General features: G+C 33.1%; 2 protein-coding genes across 11 annotated transcripts in view; one reads left to right on the forward strand and one right to left on the reverse strand.

Annotated features, from left to right (window-relative positions):
- The window catches only part of LOC126628420 (N-terminal acetyltransferase A complex catalytic subunit NAA10-like), an 85,374-nt gene that overhangs the window by 41,691 nt on the left and 27,940 nt on the right, over window positions 1-15,743 (forward strand). The gene's annotated exons all lie outside the window — the stretch shown is intronic.
- Window positions 1-15,743, reverse strand: part of LOC126628415 (disease resistance protein RGA2-like) — an 87,297-nt gene that overhangs the window by 39,677 nt on the left and 31,877 nt on the right. Inside the window, exon 3 of one of the 5 annotated variants that reach the window (XM_050298088.1) lies at window positions 2,450-4,046. In XM_050298088.1, coding sequence (XP_050154045.1) covers window positions 2,450-4,046 — 1,597 coding nt within the window. Of the gene's footprint in view, window positions 1-2,449; window positions 4,131-15,743 lie in introns of all 5 variants that reach the window. The other 4 variants (XM_050298089.1, XM_050298090.1, XM_050298087.1 and 1 more) reach the window with 4 other exon arrangements.

Below are 15,743 nucleotides of genomic sequence, written 5' to 3' on the forward strand. Positions count from 1 at the left end.
GGGATGTGGATGGTCCTGCTACCCTGTACGCTGCAGTACAGGGCTGTAACAAGATTATCTATTGTGCTACTGCACGCTCTACTATCAGCGGAGACCTCTACAGGGTTGATCAAAGAGGGGCCTACAATCTTACTATAGCATTTCAGGTGTGATCCTTATTGCCATATCCTTGAAATACTCCTTTTTGACATTTAGTAATCTGTTTTGGTTTTGATGTCTTTTGAATTCATGGGTTGGTTCAATGTTGGATTTGAATTTTACCCTTCGAGAGTTGCTTACGAGAATGGTTCAATGTTGGATTTCAATGTTGGATTTGACATTTAGTAATCTGTTTCAGTTTTGATGTCTTTAAGTTCATAGGTTGGTTCAATGTTGGATTTAAATTTTACCCTTCAAGAGTTGCTTATGTGAAGCTTTTGACTGTTTGCATTGCAGGACTATAACAACAAAATGGCGCAATTACGAGCAGGAAAGAGTAGCAAGAGCAAACTTACAATTGCAAAGTTCAAGACTCTGGAGTCAGTGGATGGATGGGAAGTTTGTCAGGGGACTTACTTTCAGGATATGGTTGCTTCTATGTATGATGGAGGAATGGATGCCAAGTTCGAATTCACTTTCACCGGAGATGCTGTTTTCTATGTGTGAATATCAAGGTCCTTACTTTTCCCTTTTTAGTTCTTGGCAATACAAGCATCTTCAGATTTTTGAAGAAAACTTGAGAAATCAATAGATTTTGATTGGAGATTAAGAAAACTTAAGAGACCGGTTCAATTGGGTAGATGAAAAAAGGAAAGAAAAAAAAAATATTTGTAAACATACGGTACGTTTGAAGAATTTGTTTTTACTTATGGAGACCATTTGATTGCTAAGGAAATCGAAGAAAAGAAAACAAAGAATGGTTGTCATGAATTTCCTTTTGACTAAACAAAACATAATCAGTTTATTTGCTTTACTGAGAATGTAGTTTTTATTGTGATTAATTTCGGGTTTTGGAGCCGATATTCGTGTCCCGAGCCGTATTTAGAGTAGATTTTGGAGTTCCTTTGGTCTTAGAATATTCGGTTACTCCAGTGCATTGACAATTAATAGACGTAATTCTTTTTACCATTGTTTATGTATAATTACGCAACTTATATGTTATAACGTGACAAATGTTTCGATTCCAATGCATCAAGTATCAACATATATTAAGAAGAAATATTTAAAGAGGGCTGGAACCCAGTCGAAGCTGGGGGGCTAGGCCCTCACGCCCATATTATATTACTGAAGAAAAAACACTACAACATAGGGGACATAGTACCTAAACCCCGATGATCAAAAGAAAAATCATATACAACCACTCCAAGCAGTCAACATGACCATCACATATTGAATCCAAAAGAATGATGCTCCAGTCGCTGCATGTAAGACTATAATTGAAAAGAAGGAAATTAAAGAAAGATTAAAAAAAAAAATTGGAGTTAAAAGTGTGGACGACAAAATCTTTAATCCACATGGTATGTCATCTGAAAAGAAAAAATAAAATACCGGTGATGATGAAGGAAGAATAAAATTAAGAAAGGAGATTGACATTTGAATATTTGGTAGTTTATATTGAATTAGCCTAGTGTGAATTGAAACAAGTTAGAAAACACACCTTAATCAATGGTAATGTGTGGGATGTGAGAAATCTTAGGCCAATCCTCACCTGTTTCTTTCTTGCATCTTTCACTTAACATGGGGCAATGCCGAATTTGCAATGTATTTAGTCCACGAATCCCTTCTGGCAGTGAAGATAGATTAAGACAGTCCCTGATGGTCAATTGAGAAAGAGAGGGAAAAGAAGGCAACGACAGATTTTGCGTTGATGAAGAAGAAGAAGCACTGTTATGAGTGTGCGCCTTCCACCATCCCTTCAGAACAGGGCAAGCTTCTATGCTAAGGCACTCCAGGGAGGGAAAGAATGAGATCCTCATCATCTCATCACTCATACTATTACTGCACTCTTTCGCTGATAGTAATATGTACTCCAACTTCTCCAACTTGTAAAGCAAAAGAGACTTAAGGGAAGGCAAAAGATCCAAGGGTGGAAGATGTTGGCATCTCTTACATCTCAATAATTCCAGATTAACAATATTTATGAGAGAAGAAAACCAACTCGCAAACCTCACACCACCATAAAACCACACGGACAAGTGCTTTAGATTAGAATGGGGTTGCAATACTTCCATTGACTTTATAATATCCTCCTCGTCAACTGCCTTTACATCTTCTACCTCTTCCCACCACAATTCCAATGAATGAAGATGCTGTTTGTCCTTCAGTAATGCACCACCATTTGATTCTGACACCACATCTTTCTCGTGCCTCAAATTTCTAATTTCTAAGTCTCCCCTTAATTCCTTAAGCCTCCCCAGCTCACCAAGGCCAGCACTTTCGCTCAAAACAAATCTATTCAATGTACGAACACCATTCAATTCACCAATTCCACGTGGCATTCCAGTCAATCTATAACAACCTTCCAACATGAGATGCCTTAAGTTGATCATTTTTTTAATGTCTCTTGGCAATTCCACAAGCTCCATACAATATGAGAGATCTAGTGTTTCCAAATTCGAAAGTCCAACTATCCAATCTGGAAGTCTCTCCATGAGATTCCGACTAAGATCAAGATATCTCAAATGTTTCATTTTTCGAAGACATTTAGGTACTATTTTAATTCCAAATCTAATGAGACTCAACATACGCAATGACTTAAAATTTGAAACAATTGTAGTACAAAATGAATCACATAATGACCCATCTCTATCACTCAAATTCCAAAGAAAAAGAAAAGTTCGTATCTTGCATGCTTTTAGCAAGGAAGTTGGCACTTCCCATTTCGACAAATCAATAGCAAAATTGAAAGATACATGACGAAGCTTTTCATGAAAATTCTTTTGGTTTGGTTCAACTACGGCGCTTCCGACCCCCGACACTAAGATTGCAAGTTCATTCATGAGATCGTGCATTTTACAACTTCTTATTATACCATACATATCTTTTTCTTCTTCTTGAAAAAATGATCTGCACAACAATTCATTGTAATATTCATACGCAACATCCTCCAAACACTCGTTTTCGTCGGATGACTTAATGAACCCTTGTGCCACCCAAAGTCTAATCAATATCGGTACAGAGATATTATAAGCAGGTGGGAACAAGCTACAATAAGCAAAACAATGCTTCAAATATGATGGGAGCACATCATAACTTAGTTTAAGTGTTGGTAAAATATCATTTTCTTTCTGACTTATTTTTGAAAGTTTCTTTTCCTTGAAATTCAACCATTCTGTTTCGTTATGTTTGGTGCGCAGCATCCCACCTATTGTGCTTATAGCGAGTGGAACTCCTTGACATTTTCTTGCAACCTCCTCCCCAACTACCTTAATTGTTGGATTATGTGGCTCTTTTCCATCTTTAAAAGCCATTTTCTTAAATAAAGACCAACTTTGCTCTTCATTCAAACCCCTTAAGGTGTATGATTTAGCTGTGTTTGATGTTGTTGCAACGGTTTCACTACGAGTGGTAATTAGTATTCTACTACCTTCTCCACCACCCATTAACAAGTCATTCAAGTTAAGCCACTTATCTCGATCCTCATTCCACACGTCATCCAACACAAGTAGATACTTCTTCCCATCTACTTTTTTTCTAAGACCATTTTGCAACTGCTCAATCTCATCATGATTTTTGGATTGAAGGATTTTCTTAACAACTATATCCAACTCAAATGCATTGGAGACACATGTCCATATTTTCAACTCAAAATGATTTTGAATCACCTCATCGTTGAATATGAGTCGGGCAAGTGTAGTTTTCCCCAATCCTCCAATTCCAACTATGGAAATGGTTGACACATTCTCAGTTGAGATGGGATCCAACAAAAGTTGGATAATTGCCTTAGTATCTTCATCTCTCCCTACAATATTTTCCTTAGGGACAAATGAGTGAGTGACCCTCTCTCTCTTTATAAATCGTGTATCTTCACGATTGTCTTTTAAGTCATTGGGTCTACAAGATGCAACCTCACTAATCCTCTTGTAAATTTTTTTTATCTTGTGACCCATCTTTATCCCAAACACAAGTTGATTTGAGCTAGAAAAGAAAAGGTGTACCTGTAAGAATTTGAGTAAACATAATCATTATTTTGATAGAACGGTATTAATTAAGTTAATAGAGTTTTGTAACAGTAGGTTATATGAAACATTCAAAACAATAATGTAGAAGACTTCCTGCCATTAATTATGAGTTATTTAGAGATCTATTGTATTCCTAATAGGTGGATATCAATAGGCTTATGTGACTATGAAAATGTTATACGTGATTTAACCGTACGAAGCCTCTCGTTAATTTCTTTTTAGTTAAAAAACTTTGGATGCGATCCTTAGTCACCAATAGTGTTTGACAGAAACCTTGTTAATTTTTTTTTTAATCAAAATCCTTGACTTTGTACATCTCATCATATTGATATTAATGTATTTCCATGTCAACTATCTATTTTTGAAATTCCTTAATTTATGGACTTCAAACTTTATAATAAACTATTCCCTAAAAAAGAGTATAAAAGAAACAATAAATAGTAAAATTTGAAACCAACAGAGCATTAATCTACCAATAATTAAGCGAGTACATTCTAAACACATAAAAAAACAATGTATACATATAATTGGATTCTCATAGACACGATTCCAAAACAAGAATTGCAAAATCAACAAAAAAACAAAAAAAATATATATACACACACACACATATATACATTTTGTATAGAAATGTATCCATGAGACTAAAAAATGCATTCAACTCATATATAATATATGGGTACATTTTAAACTCATAAAAAACAATAACTCCTGCTAAATTCAGCTTATTATCTTATTTTCCTACGCACTTTTTAGTGAAAATATTAATTACATATTAATTCTTTTATAAAAAGACTTTGATACCATTATTTATAAATTCATTATAATTTTTTTTTTAAAGAAAAGAGAACAAAATGCCAAACAACCAAGGCCCACCATACATCCCCCGACTCACACAACCCCGGTCAACCATCGTAACTTGCCAACAACCCCTCTCCTTACCGCCGTCGCCAAAACCCCCTCTTTTAAAAGAATGTATCCATTTAGATTGAAAAAAAAAAAAAAAAAAGTTAATCTACTTTGAAGATTCTTGATTTTTAACGTTTGGTACATGAAATTTTCATCCTAGAGTAGTACATAAAGTCATAATTTGGGAATAATCTTATACATCCGTTAATATTGCTATTAAGTCAACCGTTAACTGATGATGTGGCATCCAGATGGACCACATGTTATTATGAGCCCACATAAATATTAAAAAATTAAAAATTAAAAAATTAAAAAATTAAAAAATTAAAAAAACTAAAAATTAAAACTACTTTTCTTCTTTTCCCCTTTGATCTCCACCATCAAGAGCTCCCTGAGCTCAACAAGGATTTGGACAGGGACGATTTGGAGGAGAAGTAGAGCAAGGAAGCGAAGGCGGCGCTGGTGAGGGTGAAAATTAAGGCGTTCGTGAAGAGCTTGGACTACATATGGGAGCGTGAAAATTGAGGAGGGCGAGACAGGAGGCGACGGGGTGTGCCGAGCCGAAGGGAGGAAATCGAGGACGATGGAGGAGGGGACGAGCGTTGCGATGGCTAGATCGTAAGAGCCTTCTTCGTTGGCAGGGAATGAAGCGAAGGCGGTGGCTGGGGCGAGAGGGGGAGGCGGAGGGAAGGGTTGGATGGAAAAAATGGGGAATTGGGAGGGAAGGGTTGGAGACTAAACATTTATGCTTTTTGAGTTTTTTATTAAGTTTTGAAACATTTGATTAAGATACCTAGATTTAAACTATTTCAGATTAATTGAAATTAATTTACATTTAAATATCTGTTATATAATTTAAATAATTTCAACTATATTTAAGTTTAAAAATTTTAAATTTTCAAATCTAAATGTACACACACGCCAAATGGAAATGTATCAACATTAAAGAAAACGTACCAACGTCAAACGAAAACGTATCAACCCCAAATTAAAACGTACCCAATTATAAACTATATTAAAATGAATATTCATCTTTTTGGAATGTTTAAAAATATGTTTGATTCATACACAATGCTCCAGATATTCTTGTTTTTTGGTAGATAAGGAAATGGAACAACTTTTAGTTGATTGGAGATAAATCCTTATTATTGTAGATAATGCTAAATAATAACGATAAATCATATAATTTTGAATTAACAAAAAGGCTATTGTCCGTTGATTAATGACTATTTCTATAAAAAAATTAATTAATTAAAGTAATTTCAACTTTTACATTGTTAACGACTTTTTCTATAAAAAAAAAAATTAATTAAAGTAATTCCTCAGTATTAGGACAAAAAGTAATAAAACTTATGTTTTGAAAACAAGTGTACCAAAAATTCAAATGTACCAAAAATTCAAATGTACCAAGAAGCCAAATGGACCAAAAATTCAAATGTACCAAGTAACTAAATGTACCATTATAATCAAACGTACCGATATAACCAAACATACCTAACAACGAGTTTTGTTACATTCTATTTAATTTACTAAAATAAATATTTTAATAAAAAATAAAATAAAAATCTTAAATCATCAAAATAAGAGATGCATAAAAATAGGAGGAAAAAAGGGAATGCTAACGTGCATAGATTTCTAATGAAATAAAATTAAAGTACTAAAATTGTACGGAAAATGTTTAATCAAATTTGCAAAAGGAATAGATGTTTAGTCTATGACGTTTAAAAACGAGACATCTATATCAAAACGTCCATTTTTTATTTTATGACACATCTTTAACCTAGTAACAAGTTCATTTGAGCTAGAAAAAAGGTGTACATGTAAGAATTTGGGTAGACACAATCATTATATCGATAGAATTATAGTAATTAAGTTAATAGAATTTTGTAACGCTAAGTTATATGAAACACTCAAAACAATAATGTTGAGGATTTATTGCAATTAATTATGAGTTATTGAGAGACCTATTGTATTCCTAATAAGTAGTTATCAATAGGCTTGTGTGACTATAGAAAGGTTCTACGAGATGCATCCTCACCAAGCTTCTTGTTAAAATCTTTGATCTTATGATCCATCTTTAGCCCAAAAGCAAGTTGATTTAAGTAAGTTAGAGAAGAAGAGGCGTACCTTTTTTGACACCTTTGTATTTTCTGGCGCCATTTGTCTCTGTTGAGCTTTAGTATTAAACTCATCCAGCACGTCATCGGCTTCATAGACTACATCTTCTACGCTTTGGAGCCATAGTTTGACTTCATTGTTGGCTTGCTTTTGCTCAGCGTCAAGAAGAACAGCTTGGAATGCTACAACTGTCTCCTTAAGCTTCTGGAACTCATCTTGGACACCCCAAATCAATCCAATCTCTTGGAAAGCAAGGGAGCCTAGCCTTCCGATGATCCATTCTGCAATGTTGAAGAGAACTCCTTCCGCCATTTCTTGTATTCAGGACAAGCAAAAACACAAGTGAAGCGAATTAAGGTAGAAACCTATAACTGAGAATATGGTTTTGCGTAGTACTAGATGGCTCGTCCCTGCTCGTCTTTATATGCCCACTCATCCAACCAATCATACGTCATTCCATGAATAAATTAAAAACAAAGACTTGTCACCATTTCACTAATGCCGACCTTAGGGGCGGAGCCACCAAGGGACTAGGGTAGACCCCGGCCCATCTTGATTTCATCTGAGGTGTGAATCTCATGGAAGAAGATGAAGCAAACAACGTCGTTAAGCTGTTTTGATTTTAAATCTTTTCGACTGTCTAATGAAACGATAAGTTTAGCATGAGAGTTTTAAAAGAGATGTGCAATTTTAAATGGAAAAAGCAACCCCACTTCTGGTTCGATTCTCTCAACTAACAGTAATATACACCCTATAATTTTCTAAAGCAACCCACCTTCTTTATTTGTAGACCTATCCCCCATTTCCTTCTTTTTCTACTTCTTTGTATCTTCTTTAGCCTTCCACAACCTACCTCTTACTTGGTTGTCTGGGTTTTTACATTTTTTTCTTCTTAGTATTGAATTTAAGAGATTTTTTTTCTTCAGTTTTGTGAGGATTACACAAATTGCATATGTCAACATGTTATGAATTCAACTTTTTACACACACTCATATATATATATATAGACACACACACATATTTGTGAAATACCCCTCCTCATTCAGAATTCTAACTCCGTCACTGGCCGACCTGGTCCTTAACATTTAGTTGCATTTTTTAAACCCATCTGCAATTTTATCAGTTGGTGAAACACAATTATAAATGGACCAAAACCAAATATACGCCACCAATATATATTGAATTAATTGCACTCTTGTCCAACTACCCATACACTATTCCATGCATAAAATAAAAACAAAGACTTGTCGCAATATCACTAATGCCAGCTTGGTTCTTTATGTTATGTTGTATTTTTAAAATCCACTTGTAATTTTATGGTTTTGCGTAGTGAAAGATGACCCCTCCTGATGGTCTTTAATCTCTGTATGCCCTTGGCGTCTCTCATCCAGCCACTCACACATTTTGACCGTTGATTTGGTTTGGTTTGGTTCGACTGGCCAATATATTAAAGGAAACTTTAACAAAAAACTTATGATACTATTTATTTTAACAAAAAATCATATTTTTATTATAAAAATTCAATCCTAGTACTATTTACTTTATCCTTTATTTTGTCCTTATCATTAAAACTCAAAAATTTCAAACCATTTTTGTTAGTTTTCTTTATATTAAATTCATTTGCAATTTTGTTGGTATCTCTTGTACTAATTTATTTATTCATCCATCCTAACAAATTAATAAATTATAGCCGTTGGTTCGGTTCCCCTCCTTTTATTTCCCTCTACTTTTGTGTTCCCACGCCACCACGTGGCCACCCCTTAAATCCGGCTCTCCCCGCATGTTCTCTCTCCCACACCCCGGCCCACACTTTACTATATTAATATAGAGCCAGATTCTCTGCCCTTCTATTGTATGATCACAGTTAAGGTCATATTAATATTTTATATTATTTTTTTATAGATAAATAAAATAAAAATAAATAATAATGTAAAATATTGACGTAACTTACTCGTGATCATACAAACAAAAAAGCATAGAAGAACATAGAAAGTGAGAAGGCAGTGAATCTGCACGTTTCACACCCCAAACACTCACACACGATTCCATGTATAAAATAAAAACAAAGACTGGTCAATATGTTTCGGCAGGCCGCTGTTCCATTATTTAAGAGCCGCTGGACTTTTCTTTCTTTTTTTTTGGGCAGACCACTGCACCTTATTTTTTTATTTATTTATTTATTTTTTGAGCAGACCGTTGCGCGTTTCTACTATTTTGTCAAAAGTTTTCATCTTATAATGTGTAAGATGAAAAATTAAGATTACTTTGACGGAAGGCTGAGATTGCTTTGATGGAAAGCTGAAGATTGCCAAAACTATGTAACTGTTAGAAGACTAGCCATGAAGCAACATTATACACTTTCTGAGACATCAAGGGGAGCTGCTAAAAATTAATGGATGAAAAATTTTATTTGAACATATTTAATCTTTTTTTACATTCAAATTATTCTTTAAACTTCTAAATATTTCTAATTAAAGAATTAATATCTTTTGAAACTTAAATTTATTACCTAAACTATACTCTCAAACCCAATATATATTGAATTAATTGCACTTTCATCCAAGTACCCATACACCACTCCATACATAAAATAAAAACAAAGACTTGTCACAATATCACTAATGCCAGCTTGGTTCTTAACGTTATGTTGTATTTTTAAAATCCATTTGTAATTTTATCGGTCCATGAAACATTAATATAAATTGATCAAATGAAAATACACACCACCACCAATATATCATGAATTAATTGCGCTTTCATCAACAACTAATGCATCATTTCATAAATAAAATAACTATATTAATAAAGATGAGAAGCTGGAATAACAATAAACAGCACAACGAACATGTATGATTGAAAGTTTACTTTTTAAACACATTTGCATCGGTCTCCAACATGACCGATACTAGTTTATTCATCCACCCTAATGCAAATATAGATTTTATATAGCTAGACGATAAATATTAAGAGGACTCTCTTAAAAATGGCACACTCATAATTCTATATCATCTCTTATTTTTTGCATCATACTATATAATGTTGACGCAATTTCATCGGGCTCCAATACCAAATTTATTCATCCATCCTTTTTATATAAAAACATAAAGCAAATGCACTAATGCAATACTATACCTTTTTTTCAACAAACGATATTATATACATTAAGAGGGGAAAGTGGGTTTAACCTCACAATAGGCTAGTAATAATGTGATACACATTCCCCTATGGTGAAAATCAAACTTAAAACTTTTCACTTACAAGTGAAAATAAATATCAGTAGAAGTAGTACAAGTGACAATATATCATTATATATAGGGAACTTTAACGAAAAGCTCTCGGTACTGTTCACTTTAACGAAAAACCATATTTTTACATTAAAAAATCAATCCTGTTACTATTCACTTTACCCTTTATTTTATCGTTTAAACTCAAAGTTTTTAAATCATTTTCATTAGTTTTCCTTTATATTAGTTTTCCTTTATATGACTGAAAGCAACTGCACTCAAAATTGAATGAGAAAGAGCCAATTGCATGGTGGTGGGTCAACCAACGACATTAAAAATTGAAAATATGAAGAAAAAAAACCATCCGTCAAAATTCTCATCTCATCAAACCAAATTGCAGCCGTTGGTTCCCTTTCCATTTCTTTCTCACTACTTTTGTATTCCCACGCAGCGTGGCCACCGGATAAATCTAGGAGGATCTTTTTTGTTGTATATTGTGCGTTCAATTTTCATTAGATATTATTTGTGTTCTTTTATGTTGATGGATTCTACACTGGGGAGCTGCCAAGAATTAATTGATGAATTTAAATTGGTTTCCAAAATCTACACTAAAAGTAAAAAAGGATGCTGAGATATTATTATTATTATTATTATTATTATTATTATTATAGATTGGTTTCTAGAATTTCAGTTTTTTTCTTTTTTTCAAATGAGATGTTATGAAATTAGCATGAGGGCCAGCATCCAAATGGAAGCAAGTACTCTGAAGGGCTCTCCATTTTTAATGTCCTTTTAAGAAGACATTAACACAAGTGTTCACACGTTACTGCGGGTTTTAAAAACGTATAAAACATGCAAAAAGTATTATGTATAACCATATTAGGCATGTATGAATATAGGTTGAATTTGTAAATTTTGAAGAATATCTTTATATACAGAAGAAGAAAATGTACCCTCTTATAAATTCTGAAAATATACTAAAAGAAGAAAAAAAATATATGAAGGCAAAATTGCGTCATAACGATGTATAATGTACATAGATTTTGAAGTGGATTGCATACAATTGTTTAATTTTCTTAAATTCTTTAAAGTCTATTTAACCGATAAATAGATTCTTCACAAAAATAATACAATTACATTTAGTGCCTAGTAATTTTCATAAAATGTCTATTCACATTTGTTCACAACTTAAGTGTTATAATTCAGCATAAAACAAATTGTCTGCGCAAGTTAAAAAAAAAAAAAAAAACTGTTCAAACGAATCACAAATGTTAATCAGATTCTTCACAGCAAAAACATTTAGTTTACTCTAACAATCAGTAACCAATTCTTCTAAACCCTAAATCAATACTAAGCACGATCGGGACTATGGTCTTATGTCATATAATTAATTTCCTTGCAGTTGATAATTCATAGGTAATTTTGGAGACACGTACCTATTTTACATAGTGGAAGTCATTGTAAATGTATAATAAGAGCATCTTCAATGAAGATGCTAAAAATAGATGTCAAATATTAATTTGATAGCTGATGTGGGAATGTTGGATTTTTTTTTTCCTCCAACCCATATATATTTTTGTTATAAATGATGATATCTCATAGCTTTATTTAAGACAGAATAGGGAGTAAGGCTGAAATGGCTATAGGCTTCAATTTGTAGGACCCATTTTTTAAAAGAAATCAATTAAAATAAAATTTCAAGATTTATAATTGGTACATTAATGAGACTCACACAATAAAATAATTAACCAATTTGACATATGAAAATTCATATGTCAATCCACATAAGATTGACATATCGGTTGGAATTTACTTTTACCTTCAAATTTGATTACATGACATTTCACTTAGGATTTGTCTTCTCCTTAGCAGATGTTTTAAGTGTAAAAGATTTAAAAATGTCAAATGAGTTTAGGTATTTTTTCCTTCGAGATACAAATAATTAAGATTAGCATTTGAATGAAAATGTCCCTAATGGACTGTAATTCAGATACAATTTGATTTGAAAATGTCCCTAACGCTTGAAAGATGAAATTCAAACACTGATATAATCTGCAACTCATTCACATGAGTCACAGTATTTCGGGGCTGGATTTTGGGCTTTGGGCTTTTGGGCTGAAATTTGAGAGTTTTGTGCTGTGGGCTAAAATTTGGGCTTTTGAACTAAATTTTTGTCACCCAATTTCATATCAATTAAAATTTAAGTTTTTTACCTCATACTAATTGAAATACCAATTCATTCATACCATCTAAAGTTCCAAAGTTCCAAACTACTTAATTTCATACTTCTATTTCTAATATAGTTTACTATCAAACTACTTAAATTCAACACTTATACACACAACGCAACTAAAATAAATAAATATACATATATATATGTCGGTTCGTTTTGGGATTCTTGAACTATTGAATACGTAATCCCGATTCCAGTACCTAAAGGCTCAAGATCAATTCAGTATAGAGTCCCAAAAATTTAGGTATTATCGATTTGAGAATTTTTCGGTATTGGATCGGGAATTTTTTTTTGTTTGGTTTCGAATTTTTAGTAAAAATTCCAGTGATAAAATAAAATAAAATAAAGAATGGGACTTTTCAGCATATGGTATATGCCAAAAGAACAGATTATACAAATAGGACAGTCCCACGAGACATTTTTCTTTTATAGCCCCTTGTTCAATGGAGTCTCAACGCGTTGGCTCCCCATGTTCCTTCCAATAATGGTTCAACTCTTTCATTCAACCTTGATCATCACCACCACCATATCACTCTTGCAGAGTTGTAGTAGTTGTAGGAAATTTTAGCTTGAGCTCATTTGGCCGATTCCTCAAGTCCGAGTCTCCGAGGAGAGTATCCGGAAAATGTATAAGCCAGTTAAACATAGTGTTCCTGTTGGAGTAAATATGTTTTTATTTAAATATTTAATATATATATATATTTATGTTTTGCTTAATTACCAATATTATATACATAACAGCCAATTTAATTTGGCCTTATCAATTAGATAAGGAGTTATCTCCTTTTAAATATAAAACGTGGGATTCCTTTTCTATAAAGAAGATGATCATGTTATTAAGCATATTCAAACTATTTTGTCATTTTCACTTTGAATTTACTTTACGTTTTGACTAAATATTTATGGTGATAAATATTCAAACGTTTTGACTAATATATATTAATAACATGTAAAACAACCCAGATACATAGAAAAACATCATATGTACTTTATATATAAGGAAAACTAATGAAAATGGCTTGAAAACTTTGAGTTTTAATGATAAGGACAAAATAAAGGGTAAAATGAATAGTAACAGGATTGACTTTTTAGTGTAAAAATATGATTTTTCGTTAAAGTGAACAGTACCGAGTGCTTTTCGTTAAAGTTCCCTTATATATATTCAAACCGTTTTGCTCTTTTCAAGATCCTTTGATTTTGAATTGACCGTGCGAGCCCTCATTAATCTCTCAAATTCTCAACGTCTTTTTCTCTCAAGTATATATATAGCAGTCCTTGGAATCAATGAGTAAAGGAAAAAATATATATATATATATATATTTTTATATAGTTTTGGCAAGCAACATTTTGAGAGGGTGTGAGTTCGAAGGTTCTTTCACTGTGCAAGGAAGAACTTTATCAGAAGAAGGAGGTTCTGAGCTGTTTTATCCTTGGGACGACGTGGTGTTTGTGAACTGCTTGCACACTTTGGGCAGAGCCACGAAACGTCTTAAAGAGAGCGACTTAGTCCGCAACTCATCCCAAGAATCATTCACCACTCAAGGCTTCTACATTTTTCGGGTAACTTCGTTCCTTTCTATTTCAGTTTTCAACACTTTTAAGACGAACTCAATCTGCCATGCATTATAAGGAAAACTCTGTTTCTCAAGAAAATCTTGTTGAAGAGCAATTGATTGCAATGATATCAGAAATCAACCTAGTTGATGGATCTGAAAGGTGGTGGGTGGACACTGGTGCTTCTCGCCATGTTTGCTATGATCGTTCCCTTTTTAAGACCTATTCTGTGGCTGAGGGAAGGAAGGTGTTGTTGGGTGATTCACACTCAACTGATGTTGCTGGTACTAGAGAAGTGGAGCTGAGGTTCACCTCTGGAAAAACCATGATACTAAAAGAAGTGATGCACGCTCCAGCGATAAGGAAGAATTTGGTCTCAGACTTTCTTCTCAACAAGGCTGGATTCACTCAAACCATTGGAGCAGATACGTATACTCTCACTAAAAATGGGGTTTTTGTGGGAAAGTGATATGCTACTGATGGAATGTTTAAATTGAATGTTGATAAAATGTCTACTTCTTCTTACATGTTGTCTTCTTTTAATACTTGGCATGCTAGACTTTGTCATGTTAACAAACGTTTGGTTAAGAACATGAGTAACTTAGGTTTTCTACCCAACTTATCATTGAATGATTTTGAAAAATGTGAATATTGTAGTCAAGCTAAAATCACTAGAACTTCACATAAATCTGTCAATAGAGAATCTGAACCACTTGATTTAATTCATTCTGATATATGCTAATTTGATAGAGTGCTAACTAGAAATGGAAAACGTTACTTTATTACCTTTATTGATGATTGTTCGAATTACTGTTTTGTCTATCTTATGAAAAATAAAAGTGAAGCTATTGACATGTTCAAAACTTTCTTGACTGAAGTTGAAAATCAATTTAATCGTAAGATTAAAAGATTTCGTAATGATAGATGACAAGAATATGAATCTACTGAATTTGTTAATTTGTTTAAGTCTCATGGAATTATTCATGAAACTACTGCTCCTTATTCTCCTGAAATGAATGGTAAAGCGGAAAGAAAAAATCGAACTCTTTGTGAATTGACTGTTGCTACTTTGCTTAGTTCTGGAGCTGCTTCTTATTGGTGGGGTGAAATTGTGTTGACTGTATGTTATGTGTTAAATAGAATCCCTAACTTAAAAACAAATATTTCTCCTTATGAAATTTGGAAAAATAAGAAACCAAATGTGTTGTATTTCAGAACTTGGGGTTGTTTAGCTTATGTTCGTAAACCTGATCCAAAAAGATCAAAATTGGCTAGTAGAGCACATGAATGTGTTTTTATTGGTTATGCATGTAATAGCAAAGCATATAGATTTTATGATTTGAAAAACCATGTCATAATTGAGTCACTTGATGCTGATTTTTATGAGAATAAATTTCCTTTTAATCTTCGAAATAGTGGGGGTTCTATTTCTTCTAAAATTTATGAACCTACTATTGTAGAACATAGTGAATCTGCATTAGAACCTAGGAAAAGTAAAAGAGCTCGAATAGCTAAAGATTTTGGGTCTGATTTTCATGTATATAA

The sequence above is a fragment of the Malus sylvestris genome, chromosome 7 (assembly GCF_916048215.2).
Source record: "Malus sylvestris chromosome 7, drMalSylv7.2, whole genome shotgun sequence".
Classification (NCBI taxonomy): Eukaryota; Viridiplantae; Streptophyta; class Magnoliopsida; order Rosales; family Rosaceae; genus Malus; species Malus sylvestris.